Source organism: Neophocaena asiaeorientalis, unplaced genomic scaffold (genome assembly GCF_003031525.2).
Source record: "Neophocaena asiaeorientalis asiaeorientalis breed wild unplaced genomic scaffold, Neophocaena_asiaeorientalis_V1.1 scaffold30, whole genome shotgun sequence".
Taxonomy (NCBI): Eukaryota; Metazoa; Chordata; class Mammalia; order Artiodactyla; family Phocoenidae; genus Neophocaena; species Neophocaena asiaeorientalis.
This window is the reverse complement of record NW_020174923.1, coordinates 10822664-10846090: the sequence shown is the minus strand read 5'-3', so window position 1 is coordinate 10846090 and position 23427 is coordinate 10822664. Positions and strand designations below refer to the sequence as shown.

The following is a 23427-nucleotide window of genomic DNA, read 5'->3' as shown; positions in this document are numbered from 1 at the left end:
GAACACACACACATACAATTAGAGCTAATAAATGAATACAGCAAAGTTGCCAGATATAAGATACAAAAATGTATTTTTATACACTAGCAATGAACAATCCAAAAATAAAATGAATAAAACAATTCCATTTACAAAAGCATCAAACAGAATAAAATACTCAGTAATAAATTTTACCAAAGGACGTACAGGGAGGGCGTGTACAATGAAAATTACAAAACATCATTGAAAGAAATTAAAGAAGATCTAAATGAGTGAAAAGACCCTGTGTTCAGTGATTTGAAGACGTAATAGTGTTAAGACAGCAACGCTCAGGGCTTCCCTGGTGGCGCAGTGGTTAAGAGTCCGCCTGCCAATGCAGGGGACACGGGTTCGAGCCCTGGTCCGGGAAGATCCCGTATGTTGTGGAGCAACTAAGCCTGTGCGCCACAACTACTGAGCCTGTGCTCCAGAGCCCATGAGCCACAATTACTGAGCCTGCGTGCCACAACTACTGAAGCCCGTGCGCCTAGAGCCTGTGCTATGCAACAAGAGAAGCCACCGCAATGAGAAGCCCACACACTGCAACGAAGAGTAGCCCCCGCTCGCTGCAACCAGAGAGAAGCCTGTGCGCAGCAACGAAGACCCAAAGCAGCCAAAAATAAATTTTAAAAATGAATTTATTAAAAAAAATAACTTATTAAAAAAAAAAGACAGCAATGCTCTACAAATTGATCAGTGCAATCACTATCAAAATTCCAACTGCCTTTTTTGGGGGCAGAAATGGACAAGCTGGTTCTAAAATTCATATGGAATTGCAAGAGACCCAAATATCCATATACAAAAATTACCTCAAAATGCATCAAAGATCTAAATGTAAGAGCTGAAACTATTAAACTCTTAGAAGAAAACACAGGAGGAAATCTTTGTGACATCAGATGAGGCAATGGTTTCTTCGTTATGACACCAAAAGCACAGGCAACAAGTGAAAAACAGATAAACTGGATTTCATCAGATTTTAAACTTTCATTCAAAGGATGTTATCAAGAAAATGAAAAGACAACACACAAAATGGGAGAACCTATTTGTAAATTATATAACTGAAAGGGGTCTGGTACCCAGGACATATAAAGAACTCGTACAACTCAATGACAGAAAGACAAACAACCCAATTTTAAAAATAGCAAAGAATTTGAGTGGACATTTCTCCCAGGAAGACATACAAATAGCTAATATACACATGAAAAGGGGCTCAAGATCATTAGTCATTAGGGGAATACAAATCAAAACCACAATGAGATACCATCTCGCATACACTAGCATAGCCAGAATCAAAAAGACAGATAATTACAAGTGTTGGTGAGGATGTGGAGAACTTAGAACCCTGTGTTGCTGGTGGGGTTGTAAAAAGGTGCAGCCACCATGGAAAACAGGAGGAAAATAGTACGGCTATTCCTCAAAAAGTTAAACAGAGAGTTACCATGAAATTCCACTCCCAAGAGAACTAAAAACGTAAGTTCACACAAAAACTTGTATGTCGATTCGCACAGCAGTATTATTCATCATAGCCCCAAATAATCCAAATATTCATCAGTAGATGAATGGATAAACAAAATGTGGCCTATCCATACAACAGAATATTATTTGGCCATAGAAGAAAGTACTGATCCATGTTACAACACAGATGAACCTTGAAAACTCATGCTAAGGAGAGACTCCAGACATAAAGGTCACATACTCTGTGTGACTCCACTCCTATGAGGTACCCAGAATTGGCAAGTCCACAGAAACAGGAAGCCCATTAGTGGTTGCCAGGGGCTGGGGCAGGGGGAGGGATGGAGGAGAGCGACTGCTAATGGATACGGGAGGAAAATGTTCTGGAACTAGACAGTGGTGTGCCTGCACAAGATTCTGAATATACTAAAAGCCAATTCACAGTACACTTAAAGATGTGAAAATGGTGACTTGTTACATGACTTTAACCTTGAAACAAACAAAAACCACTCAGGTTTTCAGTCGTCTGCAAACTGATCTCAGGCTCTGTCTGCTTCTCACTGAAGCGGAGGGGATGGGGATGAGGGACCCCACAGCAGTCCATGCCTCAGCCCAGGGGGCCCACCTGACTCCTCTGGTCAGTGAGGAAGCAGTGGCTTTAAGCAGAGCCCTAGTCCCACCCCAGTAGGAGGTCTCGGCCATCTCTGTGCCTGTCTTAGAGATGGGTCCCCAGGGGATGCTGCTGCAGACATCACCCTGAGCCTCCCGGCACCATGGGAAGCTCTCCTGTTGGCATGTGCGTGGGGCAGGCATTGAAGGGGAAGGTGCCATTGGGGCCGGGGAGTCACGGTCCTTCCTGCCCAGCCCTTGCGGGACTGCATTCTGGCGGCTTGGGGTGGTGGAAGGAGCTCAGTAGGAAATGAGGACCTTTACTTCCTGTTTCTCCCTTCCCATTGGTGCAGTTAGCACAGCCTTGCAGACTGAGGACCATCAACCTTGGCCCCTGTGGGCCCCACTTCTCCAAACCTTCTCACTTTCTTTGCAAGGACTGACTGCGTGCCAGGTTCTGTGCCACGGCCACTCCACACAGGGCTGCAGCTGTCCGGGGAGACAGCACAGGTGTGATCCCCATTACAGGCTCGAAGCTTTGCCCAAGGCCAGTCAGTACAAAGCCGTCAGGCCCAGCCAGCTCTGCGTGGCTTCCATCCTGCACTCCGAAGTCCCCCGACCCCCTGGTCCTGATGAACTCTGGGCAGGGAGAGACCTGGAAGAAGTTAGGAGGGCAGTGGTTGTGGAGCACCAGGCAGGGCCTGCGTGGGTGGTAGGCTGGGACTGCGTCTCCTGAGGGCCACCCTGGCACAGAGTCCTGGGCACCAGGCTCGGGGCACATCTGGGGTGGCTCAGCACCCTTGTACTCAGCAGGGGTGTGAATGAGGCAGCAGCTGCCTGGGACCCCAGGCAAGTGCCACTGTTTCCCTTGTCCTTGGGCAGCCCCCAGGACTATGGCTGCACTTAATCCAGCTGTGACCCCCCGGTGGAACCCTGCCCAGGCCTGTTTGTGCCCAGTGACCATCAGGGATTTTAGGGAGATGGTTTCGCCATGGCCCCGTGCTCCTGCACACCTCAGACGGGACTCCACGCTGTCCCTGCCTCTAACCACTAACGTCTCAGCGTGGTGCCCAGCTGGTGCTGGACGCCCCCCCATCCTTCATTAACTGGGAACTGACTGTGTCACCGCCGGCAGGGACTCCACGTGGACCCTCACACTCAATCCCCCAACTGGACTAAGCAGGTGCTTGTATCCCCGCAAAAAAACAGGTTCCGAGAGGGAGGACCGGTCCCTCTCGGAGCACCATCAGATGCCACATTCCACCTTCTCTCCCAGGACACAGACCCGTGCCTCAGTCCAGAGGCAGGGAGAGCTGGGGCACTGCCAGCACAGGGGAGCCAAAAGCCGCAGGTACTGAGGTGCAGGTTCTAAACAGGCACAGCATCCCAGAGCCTGGGGTGAGTGGGCAGACGGCCCGGAGCCTGCTAGGGAGGGTGGGGTGAGCTGGGGTTCCCTATGTACCACTGGCTGTGAAGAGCAGGTGTTTTTCTCAGCCTCAGGATTGGGTGGACAGTAGAAGCTGAGGTGAGAAAAAAGATGTGCCAGCGAGGACATCTGGGGAGGACCACAGATCAGAACCTGGGATAGGCCTTCCTGCCTGAAGGAGTCCCCTTGAAGGTACCTGTGGAACATGCTGGAAGCTGCTGAGCTCAGTGAGCCATCCGGTGGAGCCCATAAGCATGTGGGTGGCACCCAGCAGCCCACCTGGCCCCAGTAGGCCCTCTGTACCCCGAAGCCCCCTGCCCTGGAATGGCCCTGCTTCCTATTGCCATGTCCTGACTAGGGGCTACTACTACCATGTGGGGCAGCCCCTGGCCCCGCCTTACAAAGGGTTTTGGGAGCACAGGTTAAGCGGGAGGGGAAGGGGGACAGCTGACCCCAAATAGCTGGCTGCCTTGCTTACTTGTCCCCTTTGCTTCTTCCATGAGCCCGGGCCCTGGAAGAGAGCTCCCTTCTCACTCTGAATGAAAGGAGAGACACCAGAGCGGGGCATGGAAGGAGCGCTGGGACCCGGGGCCTCCCTGGGCTTCCATCCCAGGCTGTCAAACCATGACAGGCAGTTCCTTCTTGAGAGGCAGGATAAACGGCAAGAAAGGCTTGCCTCCGAGGATTCTTCACACCCCTCAGCAAAGATTCCAGAGTGCTTAGGGAACCTGGGGGTGAGCTGGGAGGAGGTGGAGGACTAGGGCTGCTTGGGAGGCACCCAGGGGCTGTGGGTGGGGCCGTGCGCCTCCTTGGGACTAGCTCACACCAAGAGGAGTGGCCAGGCAGGGCGCCAGAGTCAGGGCTGCCCTCCCACAGTGGAGACGCGTTTTGAGGCTGGGCCTCTGGGTGAAGAGGCTGGCAGGGGGGGAGTGCGTCGGGTTGACAAGAACAGGGGAGAGCTATTGGCACTTGGACACAGTGGCCTGCCCGCCCTCAGGGCCCGTGGCCAGGATAGCAGATCCCAACACCCATCTCCTCGGGTACGGGTGCCGGCCCTCTGTATGGCACCCCACCCCTGCAGCCCAGACTGCCCCTGTATGTCCCCCAGCCCTCAGCCTTTTCCAGGCTCAGACACTGCTCTTCTCCCCTCCTCCTGGCCCTGCACGTCCCAGCAGCAGGCAGTCTGGAGACCGGCTGGGCAGCCAGGGGCCAAGCCTGACAGCAGCCACCCCAGTCTGGACCCTCCCCGGCCAGGGCAGAAGCGGCTCAGTGTAGCTGGTCGGCAGGGAGGGACGTGCTGGTTTATAAACAAACACAAAGTGAAAGCGGCACATGTACTCAGAGGAGCAGATGGGCAAGGAGAAGGTGTGCATGTATGTGCAGTCTGGCAGCTGTAAGCCCACCTGGGCACTTTCAGAACAAAACAAAAAAACACCAGAAAATCCCCTATGAACTCTGAATCCCTTCCTGCGCTCCTAAGAAATTAACGTCATGTGCTCTCTGGGCCTGGCACTCTGCCATGTGAGCTCTGTCTTCCACTGAGCTCTCTCCAGGCCCCTGGGCCTCATGACCGTGGAATGGAAAGGTGGCCACCCCAGTCCATCCGAGCAGGGCTGTGCCTTCTGTGTCCCCATGTCCTCGGGCCGGGGTGCCCCACCTGCTGTGGGGGCCGCTCCCCCAGTCCCTACAGACGAGCTGGAGCAGGGCCACAGGCGGCCCAAGAGTCTTCCTGGCATCCAGCTCGGTGCCAGCCCCAGCCCTTGCCCTACTGCCCCTGGTCACCTGGGCCCAGGGCTTTCCGGTGTGTCCTGGGGTTTTGGCTGTGGGATTTGAGGGGCCCGTCCTTACCTGCGGGCTCTTCTGAGGCTCCCTGAGGGCACGCCTTTGGCCTCTGTGCCTTCTTGCTCCTGGTAATGACATCAAGAAAGGACAGCATCAAACGTCAGAGCCCCCCTCGATCCCCAGGTGGTCCCTGGAAGCTGTGTCGACCTGGATCCTCAGGGGTGCGAGAGCCCAGGCCAGAGGGGGCAAGGCAGATCCTGACGGTCAGCCCCCACCCTTGGGAGAGTTCAGGGGTCCCAGCCACACCTTCTCAAAGTTCTCAAAGCAGTTCTCAAAGCAGCTTAGCCAGGCCCAGGTCAGCACGGGCTTGGAGGAGAAGGGAGCACAAAGGAAGCGCCCTGCTTGTAAGGACTCCTGGTGGGAGAGGATGGGCCTGCTGTCCAAGCTGCCAATGGAAACCCTGCTATCTCAGTCTCTTCATCGGCAAAGTGATCACAGTGCCTGTCTCACGGTAAGTGCCGTTAGGATTAAGTAACCAACCACTGCTGGCTGTGACTGTACCACAACATAGTGGGACGAGAATCACCGTGCACACCACACAGGTGAGGAAACAGGCTTTGAGAGCGTAAACGACACAGCAGGTGCAGAGCCAGGACATGAACCGGGACCACCTGACTCCCTCACCCTTTCTGTGGAGACCACGACATAAATGGACCAAGGTAAGCAGGGAGCGCCCTGGTGGGAGGTGAGCTTTGGAGGTTGCTGGACAGTTCCCACTGAACATGGAGTCCACACTGGCCCCCAGCATTCTGCTGGCTCTTCTCCTGTCCCCTCAGGAACCCTGCGCCCCCTGCCTGGCCCTGCCTGTCTGGCCTGAGCCACAGCGCCACCGCCGAGCGGCCCAGCCACCAGAAGTGGCCCCACGGGGGCATGACCCAGCCACCCCAGCACTCACCTTTCTGGCCGCAAGGCAGGGGCCCCTTGGACTCCCAGGGTCCTGCGGATGTAGTCTCGGGAGCGGATGTCAGCCTGAAGAAAGGGATGGCTCGAGTGAGAGGGGTGGCTGGGGTCCCAAGCTGGCCTCTGGACCAGTCCCCACCCGATAGGGTGGCCCCTCCTGGAAAAGCCCACGGAGGCCCAGCCTGAGGGAAAAGGAGCAGCGGCCCCATCATGCGTGGGTGCCAGGATGTCAGGCCCTCTGGTTGGGGTGCTTGACAGCATGTCCCCGAAGGGCGTGAGGAAATGGGCTGGGTGCCTTGCTCCTATTTCAGTTGGCTTTCAGTGGGTTTATAGCTTGTGCTCCCCTGTAGGTTTTGCTTGAGCCAACAGTTTCTCTGCTAAAGCCCTCTTCTCTGAAGGCTGTCCTCAGCCCAGCTTGTCTGTTCTCACTTTTGGTTCATCTGGCTCCCTGGCTAGTGTCAGCTGCAACCTCTGTCCCTGGAGAAGTGTCTGGAAAGTTCTTCAGAGTCACCAGAATGAAAGGGGGCTTCTGGGCCACAGGCTGGGATCAGGGCACACCCTGGGGAGAGGGGAACAGGCCTGAGTGGGGCCCCCAGGACCTTGCGGCAAAGGCTCTCCCCGTTCCAGGGGGCCTGGCCTCAGGGAGGCCCCTGATCCTGGCTCAGATGGCTCAGCCCCGCTTTGGGCTGTGTGACTACAGGACACAACAGCTAATCCCCCCGACTGTTTCTACTTAAGAGTGAATGCGCAAGCGGGCAGGGTGGGCGGCAGGGTGCTCCGGGAGAAAGGCCCCGGAGACGCGAGGCAGCACCTCCCGCCTTCCCCTGCAGCAACCGGTCCCGGCCTGGCCCGGGAGCTGGGGGGCAGCGGGCCTGTGACCAAGGGAGCAGGCCCTAAGCCATTCTCTCAGCTTCTCCTCAGAGCTTACAGAAGTAGTCAGGAGGGCAAAGTGTACACAGGTGAGTGGGCCAAGGAAGAAGATGGACCAAGAGATAACCAGTGCCACTAGACAGGGCCACACCCCTTTCCTGGAAACGATAGGGTTGGTGGGCTCCTGGGTGCAGACGTCTGGCTTTTCTCTAGGGCAGACACACGGTCCTTGCCCACCTCTGAGGGGTTCACGGCACTTTACAGGGCATCCCCCCACCTGCAAGGACACAGCTATCATCCACTCTGGGGCAAGGCGAGACACAGAAGGGACAGAGACCTGCCCACCATACCAGCTCAGCAGAGTCCCTGGCTCGGAGGGCCTGCGGAGAAATCTCGGGTCGTCACCCCACCCACCACAAGGTCGCACAGGTGGATGGGAATGGGGGAGGAAAGGCTTCCTGGGGCCAGGACACGTCACAGGCTTTTGCACCTACGAACCCTGTACGGGGAGGGAAGGAGGCTGAGGCTGGTGGACACTTAGAAAGTCCACCCTGGAAGCCACCCTAGAGGCCTTGACTCTTTGCAGCCCAGAGAGTTGCTGGCAGGGGCGGAGAGCCACAGCCACGTGTGTGCCGCTGCTGCCACCTGGAGGCTGCCCTGCACACCAGCAGCCGGGGGGGTGGGTCCCAAACCCCGAGGTGGTGGCTACGGGGGCTCTTGGGGTGGTCGAGGCAGAGCCAGGACCCTCAGGTTTGCAGTGTCACCAGGTGGTGCTGAGCTGAGAGTACCGAGCGGGCCTGTGGCACCTAGACCAGGTTGCCTCTAGTTGACGCAGCACAGGCCTCAGGGACACACGGAGCAGCAGGCGACATACAGCCCCTGCTGGGAAGGCAAATCTGATGGTGTCCCCTCCCAACTCACATCCAAGGCCCTGTGGTAAACCTGAAGTTCTGCCCCCTGCAATGCACACAGGCTTCCGCCCGCTCACCCTCGCCAGGGCTCCAGCCACAAGTTCCTCTGAGTTTCTGGCATCAAACTCCTTCCTGCCCAAGGGCCTTTGCAAATGCTTGTCCTCAGGCCTGGACTGCCCTTCCCCCTCTTCCAGCAGGCCTCTCCCTGAGGACAGCTTCTCACAGATCCTTGCCTCATGGGCTTCCCTGGGACTTGCACCTGCTCTGCACCTTGTCATGGCCAAGACCACCAAGGTGGCCCAAGGGCTTCCTGCATGAGGTTAGCTGAGCCAACTCGTTCACCAGAGTTCTGATCCCCCTTGGCCCCAAGTTAGGTGCTGGGTGCCTGGCGTGGCCACACCCTGGAGTTTCCTGATTTTATCCCTGGCCCAAGTCTTCCTCAGCAGTGCCCAGCAGCCCTGCAGGGGCCCCCCAGCCGAGGATGGCTGCTCCCTCCCAGGCCAGCGGGGCAGCTTGGGCCCTCAGGGGCTGGCAGGCCACTCTGCTATTTGAGCTGACGTCAGCTGATTTTCCCGATGACCCAGGGTGCCAGAGGCTGAAAGGCTGAGTGCAGGGGCACAGCAGACCCCCGGGCTAGGCAGGGCAGGCCTCTGCATCTTCCAGGCCCCTCTCCTCCCCTCCGGAGCCTAGTGTGGCCCAAACTGACTCTCCCACAGGCGCTTGTGGACCCTCAGCCCGGGAGTACAGGAAGAGTAGGTGCCATGCGCTAGCCTACCCACCTGGCAGCCCACTCACCTGGCGCACAGGCTCCGGGATCCGAAACTTGCAGCAGCCATGGGTCAGGCGCACGGCTGCCTCCAGGCTCATCTTGTGGCCCACAGAGACATAGAGGGGCTTGGTGCTGTGGTCGTGGCTCTTCAGGGCCTGTGACAGGGAGGGCGAGGTCAGGGCACTGGGCAAGCTCTGTGGGCTGGAGGACTGACATGTCCTGGGTGGTGGGCAGGAGCTTGAGAGACTGGCAGCACCCTTGGGGCACCTTCCTGATGTTTGTCTTAGGGACAGGGTGGGGCGAGTGAGGGCCCAGAGGCCCCCTCAGCACAGTGGGGGAGGGGAAGAAATAAAGATGCAGGGGCAGCCAGAGTAGCAGGAAGATAGGGAGAGGCGGACGGGTTCTGGGGCACGCACGTACATGGGTACTGACCCCGGGCCCCCTCTGGCCCTCAGCTGAGGGGTCTGCCTCAATGGGGCGCAGGCCCCTGGCCACTCACCATGCCCAGGACGGTCCCGGAGCCTCCCATCAGAGGAAATGAGTCTCCTCCACCCTGCAGGAGCCGTATCTGGAAAACAGAAAAAAGACTTGGAAAAACACCTTTCTTGGTGAAAGGCTTGAAGGCAAGCCTGCTCACCTTTAAAACCTGAGCAGCCGCTGGGCAAGGAGATGGAAGGGCCCATCGCGAGTGGACCCTGCGTCCAAGCGCGGCCTGCAGCACCATCTCACTTTGACGAGGTACTCTCCTCCCCATTCTGCAGCAGGGAAGAGGCAGCAGCCCGCCCAGGCCCCAGTGCTGCAGGGTGGAGGCACCAGGCTGGTGCACACACAGGGCCACAACCCACTCGAGGCCACTTACTTCCTGCTGCTTTCTCTCCTGCTACAAATTTGAGCACTTCTGATTCAACCTGACAAATTTTTTGGAGTGGTGGTGGTGGGGACTGGCCCATTGGGTGGGTCAGGGGCCCCTGTCAACTCAACAAACAGGCACTCCACACAGGCATGGGGGAGCTGGAAGGATGAGACAGATGCAACTGACCCGTTCTCAGAGTTGGCCGTCCAGGTTAGAGAGCCACGTGTGTCACCAGCTCCCGCCAGAGGGGGTCCCAGAGGAGGGAGATGCCCCAGGCAGATGGGGGTGGCACGGCAGGTGGAAAAGTACAGAGCGTTGTACAGGCCCCGAATGCCCGGTCCCCGATACCTGGAGGCTCTGCCCCCACGTGGGGTGCCACAGCAGCACGCAGGCAGGGGTGGAGAGGAGGCAAGTGTGCACCCAGAGGCTGGGAGAGGAGCTCCGAGTCTCCCGAGATGACCCACCACCCACAAGGCACGCAAAGAAAGCTGGTCTTCCTCAGTCCAGGTCAGCAATCCAGGCTGGGAGGAGAGCGCCCCAGGTGGAGCTGGTCTGCAGCGGGGCGGACTCTGGCCCCCTCACCTTCTCCTTGTGCAGAGCGTTGTTCTCCAGCCCATCCACCTGCAGAAGTTTCTTGGCCACCCCGATGCAGGGCAGGTCTGTGAGGACACCAAGGTGGCAGGCTACCCCAAAGCCTGTAGGGGCAGAGCAAGATGAGGCTGGGAAGGTGAGGCAATGAGCCTAGCAGTTTAGAGACAGTGTGGGGATGGGGGCCACACCAGAGCCTCGCTGAACTTTTCCACGTGAACAGAGGCCTGTCAGTGGGCAAGGACTTGTGGGACAGGGCTCTAAGCCCCACCCTGACCTCGGACGTGGCCCTCTACCCTGACTTCCGGGCTGGCAGGCTGGGTGGAGGACGCCTCCCCCACCCCCTTCCGACAAGATTAGGAGCCTGATTATAATCAGTGTGCTCACATTCTTCACCTGCTTCTTTCATCCTCCCCTCTCCTTTGTGGCCACCTTCAGGCCTCTGCAACTCTGCCCTTAACTCGCCCAGAACTTTGGGGCTCCTGCCAGGGCGCAAGGATTGCAGTGACTGGGGGCCAGGCCCAGGGCTGGCCTGCTGGTCCTCCACTAGTGTCCAGGGTGGCTCTGGGCTCCCAGGGCAGGGGCTAAAATCACAATGCCACCCCTTCCTGACTCCCTCTGCCGCCCAACCCCCAGGTTTGTATCTGAGGGTAAGACAGCCCCTCCCCCTTGGTGGTTCTCCCCGGGACAAGGTTCCAGCACCCAGGTGGGTGTGGGTTTCCCTGGGTCAGTGGGGAACAGGCACACCTGTCTGTTCCTGTTCGGTTTCAGGCAAGGGTCTGTTTAGGACACAGGGCAGGCCACCAGTGGGACAGGTTAGCTGGGCTCAGGGCCTGAGACTTCTGGAAGCGTCAGGTCCAAACTGGATGTTGGTACCTGAGCTGAGCCAGCAGAGGCGGTGGAGGCAGGCAGGAAAGGGGCAGGGGTGAAGAGAAGTAGGGGCTCCTTACTAGGGGGCCTTGACAAGGAAAGCAAGGCCAGAAGGAGCTGCAAGGTCAGGCTGGTGGCAGAGGGCCTGGGGCCTGGTGCAGGCAGACTGCACCCCTCCTGGTCCCTCTCTTACAGCCCTCTCAGGGAGTCTTGGGAGCAGATTACCTCGGTGGTGGAGCACCCCATTTCCATCCACAAAAAGGACCTGGAAGAGCCACAGGGGAAAGTCACGGTCAGCTGAAGTGACCCTCGCCCATCAGGTTGGGGCATCCCAGAGCAAGATGAGGGCCCCAGCTCTTTAGGTCTGATCCCTCTTGAGGCAAAAGCACTTCTCCAGGAAGCTCATGGATCTCTCCCTGCAATGGGGCGGGGCTTGTGGAGGGCCTTTCCTCCAACCCAGTGAGATACCTGCCTGGGGCATGAGGCGGGGCTCCTTCTCCCGCAGCTGCTGCACCGCGTCCACCAGGAAGGGCACCTCTCGGAAGGCCAGGAAGCCTGACACGTAGGGGGCTGTCAGGCTCACCATGCGACAGTCCTCATACATCACCTGCCACCAGGCACCCAGGTCACTAGGCACGCGCGGCCCTGGCCACCTCCCCCGCACCCTCGCATGCCCTTGGCCCTTATCTGACAATCCCTGTCACTCCCTCTGTCTCCCAGGCCCACCCCCAAGTCGCCCCCTTCCCTGCCTCACTAACTGGAGACAGGTGATCCACCCTGCAGATGGGCAGTGGGGATTCAAATGCTGCCATTTCAAAGGTACTGGCCACACCTGGTCTGTATCAGGCCCTCCTCAGGCTGCCTCCTTTGTAAATCAGACCTGCTGCCTCCCCACCCCACCCTGCTGCCAGGCAGTTTGGAGGCTCACAGAAGACAAAGCACAAGAAGCACCTGTGAATAGACACCATAGTGCCATATTAGAAGGGGCCTCGGGGAAGAAAAGGCCAAGTCTTCACAGAGGCTACAATAGCCAGAAGGGCAACTCTGGCTTTAAGAAAAGAGATTACAAATATTTCGGAAAAAGGACAGGCACGATCTCAGAGTGAGGCAGTTTGGAAGAGAATTGGGTCCCAAGGGATGGGAGAGTCCAAAAAGAGAAATTCTGAGGCTGCAAATAACCCCAGAGAGAGAAGAGGGGATACCCCTGGGGATGTTGTGCTAAAAGGCCTGGCTCACGCCGGGAGGAGTGGGGGCCAGGAGTCTGAGGCAGACCTGCTGGGGACCACCCAGAATTTTCACACGCTCTGGCAGACTGTTCTTCAAACTGAAAAGTCCTAACACAGCATGGAAGAGGAGGCCCTGTTGGTACTTGATTAGCATGTAACGACCCGCTCAGAGCACAGGACGGCAGCCCTAAGCCCCTTAAACCTTGAGTTTTCATTACAGCCAGACCACCGGAGGTGAGAACGGTTCCCACTAAGCACACATTCTCCAGAACCTTCAGATGTCCTGGATTGTTACTGACCATCCCACCCCGCCCCCCCACCAATCTCTTGGTGATAGCTTTCAAAATCATACTTCCACCTCTCCCTTGAAGCTAGGTCATAATGACATGGCCCTAAATGAAGGAATTACTCTATATAGCATAGGTCATAATGACATGGCCCTAAATGAAGGAATTACTCTAATAGCATGGAGGAAGGGGCTCGTCCTTCCAACATTTTTATCAGTGACTCACAGGAAACTCATCAAACTGCCAATGACCTAGAGTGGGCAGGGTCCAACTGGATGACAGACCAGAGAATTCGATTCACAGTGAAACCGGCAGGCTGGAGTGCTGAACCCCATGCAACAGGATGACTCTTCACGGGGACATGCGTGAAGTTCAAGTGTGGCCTGAGTTCCCACAGGATGATGGTGGCTGCTTACGTTTGAATCCCTCTGCACAAGCTCCAGGAACCAGAGATCCACAGGAGAGGAGATGAACCCCCTCTACCCCATGCCCACAGCATAACTGGGAGACAAGCCAATTACAAGCAACGGTGTGCATCTACAGGCGGAAATAAACAGCCCAGACTCACAGAGCCAGCTCTGGGCCCCTCGCCAGAAAGGCAGGTTAGGAAGGGGCAAGGGCAGGGGGTGTGGTGGGGCCTAGTGGTGGGGAGCCTGATGGAATGAGACCTGGGGAGCAGCCCCAGCCTTATCAGGAAGATGCTGCTCTGGGGAGACACAGGTGAGCCCTGGGGGCTTGTGGAGAAGAGAGTGAGGCCAGAAGTGTAAGGTCCTTTGGAAACGAGAGTATCAAAGAATCAGAAGAGACATTGGCCGTCTTTGCTTCTGAAAAGGATGCCATGTATTGGCACGACTATACTTCACCGTCCCTCATGATTTAAGAAACCCATTGAGGCACCCAAACCCCTGGCCCTTGAGTTTCCTGTTTAAATACATTTTTTTTTTTAAGGCCACACCGTGTGGCATGCAGGATCTTCCCTGCAGTGGAAGTGCAGAGTCTTAGCCACTGGAACACCAGGGAAGTACCTAAGTACAACTTAGAGTGAACAGAGAACTACAAGAACTCAGAAGGCAATGATCAAACCTTGTGAGTTGATGAAATGCTGCCCCCAACCAGTTGTGCAGCAGAGGTAAGTTAACTAAACGGCAGACAGAGAGCACAACCTGGCAGAAATAAAAACAGAAACACAAAAAAAACTGACAAGACAGAAAACCCAGCATATGCATGACTGAAAAAGAGAAACAAAACTATGGAGTTGAAATAATAAATATAACTAATACTTAAAACCACAAACTAAGAAACGTTCCAAAAATAAAAGAAGATCTGACCCCACATATTGAAAGACCCAAGTGGGAACTTGGGGAAACTGACATGGAAGTCAACTCAAGATGTATCTTAGTGAAGATCCACCAGAAGGCAGACAGAGAAGCAAGAAGAACTACAATCCTCCAGCCTGTGGAATGAAAAACTGCATTCATAGAAAGACAGAAAAAATGGAAAAGGCAGAAGACAATGTACCAGATGAAGGAACAATGTAAAACCCCAGAAAAACAACTAAATGAAGTAGAGATAGGCAACCTTCCAGAAAAAGAATTCATAATAATGATGGTGAAGATGATCCAGGACCTCGGAAAAAGAATGGAGGCAAAGATGGAGAAGATGCAAGGAATGTTTAACAAAGACCTAGAAGAATTAAAGAACAAACACCTAGAAGAATTAAAGAACAAACAAACAGAGATGAACAATACAATAACTGAAATGAAAAATACACTAGAAGGAATCCATAGTAGAATAACTGAGGCAGAAGAACGGATAAGTGACCTGGAAGACAGAATGGTGGAATTCACTGCCATGGAACAAAATAAAGAAAAAAGAATGCAAAGAAATGAAGACAGCCTGAGAAACCTCTGGGAAAACATTAAACACACCAACATTCACATTATAGGGGTCCCAGAAGGAGAAGAGAGAAAGGACCCGAGAAAATATTTGAAGAGATTATAGTTGAAAACTTCCCTAACTTGGGAAAGGAAATAGCCACCCAAGTCCAGGAAATGCAGAGTCCCAGGCAGGATAAACCCAAAGAGAAACACACGGAGACACTCAGTCATCAAACTGACAAAAATTAAAGACAAAGAAAAATTATTGAAAGCAACAAGGGAAAAATGACAAATAACATACAAGGGAACTCCCATAAGGTTAACAGCTGGTTTCTCAGCAGAAACTCTACAAGCCAGAAGGGAGTGGCAAGATACATTTAAAGTGATGAAAAGGAAGAAGCTACAACTAAGATTACTCTACCTGGCAAGGACTTCATTCAGATTTGACAGAGAAATCAAAAGCTTTACAGACAAGCAAAAGCTAAGAGAATTCAGCACCACCGAACCAGCTCTACAACAAATGCTAAAGGAACTTCTGTAAGTGGGAAACAAAAGAGAAGAAAAGGACCTACAAAAACAAACCCAAAACAATTAAGAAAATGGTAATAGGAACATACTTATTGATAATTACCTTAAATGTGAATGGATTAAATGCTCCAACCAAAAGACACAGGCTCGCTGAATGGATACCAAAACAAGACCCATATATATGCTGGCTACAAGAGACCCACTTCAGACCTAGAGACACACACAGACTGAAAGTAAGGGGATGGAAAAAGATATTCCGTGCAAGTGGAAACCAAAAGAAAGCTGGAGTAGCAATACTCATATCAGATAAAATAGACTTTAAAATAAAGAATGTCACAAGAGACAAGGAAGGACACTATATAATGATCAAGGGATCAATCCAAGAAGAAAACATAACAATTATAAATATGTATGCACCCAACATAGGAGCACCACAATACATAAGGCAAATGCTAACAGCTATAAAAGAGGAAATCGACAATAACACAATAACAGTGGGGGACTTTAACACCTCACTTACATCAATGGACTCATCATCCAGTCACAAAATTAAAAAGGAAACACAAGCTTTAAATGACACAACAGACCAGATAGATTTAATTGATATTTATAGGACATTCCATCTGAAAACAGCAGATTACACTTTCTTCTCAAGTACACATGGGACATTCTCCAGGATAGATCATATCTTGGGTCACAAATCAAGCCTCAGTAAATTTAAGAAAATTGAAATCATATCAAGCATCTTTTCCAACCACAACACTTTGAGATTAGAAATAAATTACAGGGAAAGAAACATAAAAACCACAAACACATGGAGGCTAAACAATACATTACTAAATAAACAAGAGATCACTGAAGAAATCAAAGAGGAAATCAAAAAAATACCTCGAGACAAATGACAATGAAAACACGATTCAAAACCTATGGGATGCAGCAAAAGCAGTTCTAAGAGGGAAGTTTATAGCAATACGATCCTACTTCAAGAAACAAGAAAAATCTCAATAAACAATCTAACCTTACACCTAAAGGAACTAGAGAAAGAAGAACAAACAAAACCCCAAGTTAGGAGAAAGAAAGAAATCATAAAGATCAGAGCAGAAATAAATGAAATAGAAAGAAAACAATAGCAAAGATCAATAAAACTAAAAGCTGGTTTTTGAGAAGGTAAACAAAATTGATAAACCTTTAGCCAGACTCATCAAGAAAAAGAGGGAAAGGACTCAAATCAATAAAATTAGAAATGAAAAAGGAGAAGCTACAATGGACACCACAGAAATACAAAGCATCATAAGAGACTACTACAAACAACTCTACGCCAATAAAATGGACAACCTGGAAGAAATGGACAAATTCTTGGAAAGGTGTAACCTTCCAAGACTGAACGACGAAGAAATAGAAAATATAAACAGACCAATCACAAGTAATGAAATTGAAACTGTGATTAAAAATATCCCAACAAACAAAAGTCCAGGACCAGATGGCTTCACAGGTGAATTCTACCAAACATTTAGAGAAGAGCTAAGACCCATCCTTCTCAAACTCTTCCAAAATATTGCAGAGGAAGGAACACTCCCAAATTCATTCTACGAGGCCACCATCACCCTGATACCAAAACCAGACAAAGATACTACAAAAAAAAGAAAATTACAGACCAATATCACTGATGAATATAGATGCAAAAATCCTCAACAAAATGCTAGGAAACAGAATCCAAAAACACATTAAAAGGATCGTTCACCATGATCAAGTGGGATTTATCCCAGGGATGCAAGGATTCTTCAATATATGCAAATCAATCAATGTGATACACCATACTAACAAACTGAAGAATTAAAAACCGTATGATTGGACTTCCCTGGTGGCACAGTGGATAAAGAATCTGCCTGCCAATGCAGGGGACACGGGTTCGATCCCTGGTCCGGGAAGATGCCACGTGCCATGGAGCAACTAAGCCCATGTGCCACAACTACTGAGCCCGCATGCTGCAACTAAGGAGCCCGTGTGCCGCAACTAAGGAGCCCATGTGCTGCAACTAAGGAGCCCACCTGCCACAACTATGAGCCAGTGCAACCAAATAAATAAATAAATAGTAAAACACCACCACCATATGATCATCTCAATAGGTGCAGAAAAAGCTTTTGACAAAATTCAACACCCATTTATGATAAAAACTCTCCAGAACGTGGGCATAGAGGAAACCTACCTCAACATAATAAAGGCCATATACGAGAAACCCACAGCAAACATCATTCCCAATGGTGAAAAACAAAGCATTTCCTCTAAGATCAGGAACAAGACAAGGATGTCCACTCTCACCACTATTATTCAACATAGTTTTGGAAGTCTAGCCACGGCAATCAGAGAAGAAAAAGAAATTAAAGGGATACAAATAGGAAAAGAAGAAGTAAAACTGTCACTGTTTGCAGATAGATGACATGATACTATACACAGGTAAATCTGAAGATGCCACCAGAAAACTACTAGAGATAATCAATGAATTTGGTAAAGCTGCAAGATACAAAATTAATGCACAGTAATCTCTTGCATTCCTATACACTAACAACAAAAGATCAGAAAGAGAAATTAAGGAAAATTAAGAAATTAAGGGGAGGCGGGGCTGGGGGTGGTGGTGGGATGAATTGGGAGATTGGGATTGACATATATACACTAATATGTACAAAATAGATAACGAACCTGCTGTATAAAAAATAAAAAAATAAAAATTTTAAAAATGTATCTTAGTGGAAAAAAAAAGTAAACAGCAATATACTGGACCCCCCTCAAAAAAAATCTCCACAGTAATCATAATCTACTATCAACAGCAACTATAACATAACACACGTCAAAGTTTTACAGATCAGAGAAAAATACAAAACCAGCTTTAAGAGACATATGGGGACTACTGGGGAAATGTGTTATGGAATGGGATTCATTCAGGTGGTGATGGAATCATGCATGTATATTTTAAGGTGTGATAATGACGCTGCCATTATGTAGGAAAATATTCTAGGACAGGTTTGCTGAGCTGTCACAACCTCTAGGAGGCACTCTTGAATCTCAGTGCGCACACACACAAAGACTACAAAATCAGCTGAATCTTAAGCAGAGGGTATACGGGTGTTCAATGTATTACTCTTTCAACTTTTCAGTATGTGCACACATTTTCAAGTTAAAAATCTGGGAGAAGGGATGAAATGAGAGAGTAGCATTGACATATATACATTACCAAATGTAAACTAGATAGCTAGTGGGAAGCAGCAGCACCGTACAGGGAGATCAGCTTGGTGTTTTGTGACCACCTAGAACGGTGGGATAGGGAGAGTGGGAGGGAGGGAAACACAAGAGGGAGGGGATATGGGGATATGTGCATACATATAGCAGATTCACTTTGTTATACAGCAGAAACTAACACAACATTATAAAGCACTTATACTCCAATAAATATGTTAAAAAAAATTCTGGGAGAAGGAAAAATCAGTTGTATAGTTAGCATGTGGGCATGATCTAGTCAGTAGTCTCTGTGAAGATATGCAAGTTTCAACCTAAGCTGGAGTTGTGCATTAGGCCCACCAAACGGTTGAACCAAAAGGCTGAACTGCACTTGAGGTACTCGATTCAGTTCTGGGTGCTGGATGTAAAAATGGGCCCTACTCACTGAGGGCAAGCTGGAGGGCAAGCAGCAAGTGAAGGAGCTGGAATCACCTCAGTGAAACTCAGGAGAACACAGGACTGTCTTCAAATAGGAGGGTAGGAAAGGTTTGTCCTGTGCTCTGCACCTTAAGGCAGAAGTCACAAACAACTAAATTTCAGCTCCATGTGGAAAAGAACATACGAACCAGGCTTCCAACTATGGAACGGGCTCTGGTGTGAGGCCATGATTTGTCAGGGATGGTGAGGAAAGGATTCCTGGCTGTGCGAAAGGAAGACCAGTGATTCACAGCCTGGCTTTGCTTTGGAATCACAGGAAGGATTGTTTAAAAAGGTAAATATCAGTAAAGGGAGTGGGGCCCTGGAATCTTTTTTTTTTAACAACTTTATTGAGATATAATTTACTACCATAAAATTACCTGAAGAGTATAATTCAACGCTTTCTGGTATTTACAGAGTTGTGCAACCATTACTATAATCCAATTTTAGAACATTTTCACCACCCCCAGGTAATTCTTTTTATTCAAAAAAAAATTTTTTTTTAAATTTATTTTATTTATTTTTGGCTGTGTTGGGTCTTTTTTGCTGCACGTGGGCTTTCCCTGGTTGCGGTGGGTGGGCGGGGGCTACTCTTCATTGCGGTGCGCGGGCTTCTCATTGTCATGGCTTCTCTTGTTGCGGAGCATGGGCTCTAGGCACGCGGGCTTTAGCAGTTGCAGCATGCAGCCTCAGTAGTTGTGGTGCGTGGGCACAGTAGCTGTGGCTTGCGGGCTCTAGAGTGCAGGCTCAGTAGTTGTGGCGCACGGGCTTATTTGCTCTGCGGCATGTGGGATCTTCCCCCACCAGGGATCGAACCTGTGTCCCCTGTATTGCCAGGCAGATTCTTAATCACTGCACCACCGGGGAAGCCCCCAGGTAATTCTTATACCCATTAGCAGTCACCCTCCATCCCACTCCCTAGCCCTTGGCAACCACAAATCTACTTTGTGTCTCTATGGATTTGCCTATGGAATCCGTATTTCTAAATGCACTTCCAGGCGACTCTCATTGCATAGATCCATGGTTGGGCATTTGGGAGTCATTGGACCAGACTATTCCAAGATCATTCCCTAGTCTAAGCTTCCATAGCACAGGATGACAAGTGCTGACTACATCCAAGTAGCAAGCACTTTGCTCAGTGTTGGGGCTCCAAAAGAAATACAGTATAACCCTGCCCTTCAGAACCTACAGATGGTGGGAAAACCAGAATATACCAATAACTTTTCTCTGAGGTAAGGGGAACTATTCAAAACTATTATCGCAATGAGGGGAGGAAGACTACTGCAAAAGGAGAGCGCTCCTTTAACAGGCTGTAAGATCTGCGAGTGCCTCCTAAGCTGACAACTTTAATACAGTGTGAGAAGTACTGTAACAGCACATGCATAAGAAACAGGCCTAGGACGGAGACAAGGGGGTGGTTAATTCTGCAGGTACACAAGGGTATAGAGCAATGGGAACAAGTGAACTGGGTCTTGAGAAGCGAGAAGTCATCCTCAGAATTAACAGTGGCTTAGCATTTAATTTTTGAGGGCTTACCACACGCCCATTATGCTAATTGATCTCCATACATGATCTCAATTATTCCTCACCAAACTCTGAGTCAGGTATCAACATATTTCTGCTGAATTTTGACTAAAGGATCTTCCAAGTAAAGCACAAAGACGCTGAGGCAGGAAGGTAGTAGCTTTGGGATCAGGCAGAGGAGCAGGGAGGGGGAAATGCTGAAGCTGCAGAGCAGAGGTTTCCTCATCAAGGAAACCTCTTCTTCTTTAGCCAAGGCTTCCAGAGCTGTTGACTCCAAAGGAATCGTGGGCACGCTGTTCATTCATTCACGTATCTATTCGATCGTCTTCTATGTGTCAGGCATTGAACTAGGTGCAGAGGCTACAACCGGTGGGCAAGACAGCATGGTTCCTACCATTGTGGAGTTTACATTCTGGTAGGGGAGACACACAGGCCAATTCCATCCCAGTGTGATAAAGAGGAATGAGAGGGTACTGAGAGCAACTCCTGGTCTTGTAGGACGAAGGGGGGCTTACTGGAGGACCTAAGAGATGAGGAGGAGTTAGCCAGGAAAAACATTCCAGGAGAGGAAACATCACTGCTAAGGTCAGGCAGGCAGATAACAGCAAGGCGTGTTTGAGGAAGCCAAAGGCCTCTGGAGTGGGGAGTGGGTGAGGAGCGGGTGGTAGCCAGAGGTGAGCCTACAGGGAGTTACGTTAAGCAGGGGTCAGATCACGAACGGCCTTTATGCCTTGTCCGTGAGTGTCACTTTTATGTACCATGAGATCACAGGATAGGCACTTAAGTGTCCTAAGTGGACTAGGTGGTGACCTGCTCACATTTGGTTTTTAGAAAAATTGCTCTGATGGCAGCATGGAGAAGGGACCCAGGAAAGATTCTGCCTGTCACCTACAGGAGAGGTGACGGTGGCACAGCCAGGGAAGGGACAGCAGTGATGCAGACAAGTGGATAGATAAGACTCCAGTGATTTTAGCAGGGAGAGAAAAAATGGAGTTCGTGTGTGACCTGCTGTGAGGGGTCCGGGAAGACAGAGATTTCCAGCTTGGGCAACTTGAGGGTGTGTTGCTGTGGGCCCCTGACATGGGGAGCCCAAGATAACGGCCAAACTTGGAGATCATGAGTTTATTTGGATGTAAGTCACAGAATGACTTCAGTTTTTGTCCCCTATCCTCTTCTTTTCAAAGGCTTCCCAATTCATTAATGAACTCCCACGAAAGGAGAAGCGGGGTTCTACCCTAACACTGTTCCCTGTCCAGAGCCCCACCTCTCTCACTAATGCACCCCGGGGCCCAGCGTAGCGGCCCCTGGCCAGCGTCCCCCTGGGGTTACCTCGAGCTCAGGGTAGCTGAGCACCACCAGGGAGGCGCAGGCGCTGACACTGTCGCCCTTCACAAAGGACACATCCACGCCCCCGACCCTCTGCAGACCCGAAAAAGCGGGGTCCCGTTGCCACGCCTCCGTGTCCCGGTCCACGACAAGTGTCTTCAACAGGGCTTGCTCCCTGAGGGCAGAAACAGGTCCAGCGGGCAGCCCAGCCCAGATCCCCCCACCCCGCGGTATGGCTGCGGCCGCCCACACACGGAGCGTCCAGGCCCGGGGTTCGGGGCTCTACCTGGGGACCCTCCCGGTCTCACCCCCTCCCTTCCCTGGGACCCAGACGCGTCGCCGGAAGCTACAGCTCCCGAACGCCCTTTCGCCCGCACGCCGGAAACGGTCGCAGGCCCCCGCGGCCCAAAGCCGGGGATTACGAGGTCGGAGGTCCGCGGGGAACCTCGTCGCTCCAGTCCCCGGATCTTACGCGTCCTCTGGCCCCATTACCGTTTCCAGAGCGACAGCGTTTCCTCCGGCGGCCTCCCAGCCGCCTTTCGGGCCATGGCGCGGCCCTGAGCGCCCCTTCCTGTGGCGTCACTTGCGGAGCGCCGCGCGCAGGCGCCGGACCGCGTCGTTGCCATGGCGGCGCTCAGGTCGGGGTCCGGGACGTTGACGCCTCGTGGCCTGAGGCCCTGCTGGGGACCAGCGGCTCGGGAGTAGCGGCCGCCGACCTCAGAGTCAGCCTTTCCCCGCAGCCGTGGGGGAAGGAAAGTTGTCCCCGTCCAGGGCCCCTGACGGGATCTGAAAGTTACACTGACAAACAGATCTGCAGGAGAAAAGCACGTGCACACATTTTACTGATTCTACACGTACATGACACCTTTCACCGGAGAGTGGAGACCTGAAGTGACCAGAGCGGGAAGCTTTATACCCTTTGGATAAAGAAACAATGAATTTGTGAGGAATTGTTAAGGCAGAGGGGTTTGGGCTGTGGGTAGTAAATGGTGAAACCAGATGGAGGTTTGCTCACCTTGGCCTTAAACGCCCTGTCTCTGGTGATGAGAATGTCTCTCTCCCTCCTGGTACAGGGAGGGGACCTTTCACGTCGGAGATCTGGAGTGAAAAATGGGAGAAGAAGGAGTGATCTTGCTGCTTCTGCCGTTTTCTCGAATTTCTCCGGCTTAAGATCAATACGCCAACGTGCCATATTTTGGGGTAGTGTGTCCTGAACGCCATCACCAAGCATCTGCCGCTTACATGACACCTTGACCTCCGTTTCAGGGACTCTTTTTGAGGACAGGACACAGTCCTTAGTGGAGCCAGACTCGTAAATTTGACCCGGTGGATCTTGGTGAGCAGAAAGACTTACTACGGACAACCTGTGGAACATTGACTGACCCCTGCTCTTCAATTGAATGAGTAGTAATTCCATTCTCTTTGTGCCAGGTGTTCTGTGAGATGCTGGGGTTACAGCTTCCTCATGGTGGAACTGCAATTGTGTTAAGTGCTGGAGTGAAAATAATATGGGAGCATTTCAAGGTCTGAGGTAGCAAAGAGGTTGGTGTATTCGAAAGGCAGCCAGCTAGGCTGAAGTGTAGCGATTTAACCCGTGGTTTATATTCTACTAGGGGAATTAAGAGAAGTATATGGATAAGTAATCTAGTCTGAATATAGACCTCAAGAGGAAAATACAGGATTGGAGTCTGAGGTTCAGGAAAAGCTTCATATGGCATTTGACCACTGGCGGCAAATGGGAGAGCCAAGATTTACTCTGCGGTCCATCTGGGCTGTACTGTGTGTCAGCCTTGTTGTGTTACAGAGCAGTCAGGACACAGAGGCATTTCGCTTCAGTAATCAGGAGTCATTCACTCCACAG

General features: G+C 51.8%; 1 protein-coding gene across 9 annotated transcripts in view; it reads right to left on the bottom strand.

Moving 5' to 3' along the window:
* ENDOV (endonuclease V) overlaps positions 1-22135 on the bottom strand; it is a 35451-nt gene extending 13316 nt beyond the window's left edge. For 7 of the 9 annotated variants that reach the window (XM_024760917.1, XM_024760919.1, XM_024760914.1 and 4 more), the window contains exons 1-9: positions 22059-22135; positions 21570-21741; positions 11581-11715; positions 11334-11373; positions 10233-10345; positions 9297-9365; positions 8824-8952; positions 6243-6316; positions 5354-5412 (exon numbers count right to left, since the gene is read on the bottom strand). In XM_024760917.1, coding sequence (XP_024616685.1) covers positions 5354-5412; positions 6243-6316; positions 8824-8952; positions 9297-9365; positions 10233-10345; positions 11334-11373; positions 11581-11715; positions 21570-21741; positions 22059-22114 — 847 coding nt within the window. In that variant the 5' untranslated portion in view covers positions 22115-22135. Of the gene's footprint in view, positions 1-696; positions 2735-5353; positions 5413-6242; positions 6317-8823; positions 8953-9296; positions 9366-10232; positions 10346-11333; positions 11374-11576; positions 11716-21569; positions 21742-22058 lie in introns of those variants that run through there. The other 2 variants (XM_024760922.1, XM_024760918.1) reach the window with 2 other exon arrangements.
* Between the last annotated feature and the right edge of the window lie 1292 nt (positions 22136-23427).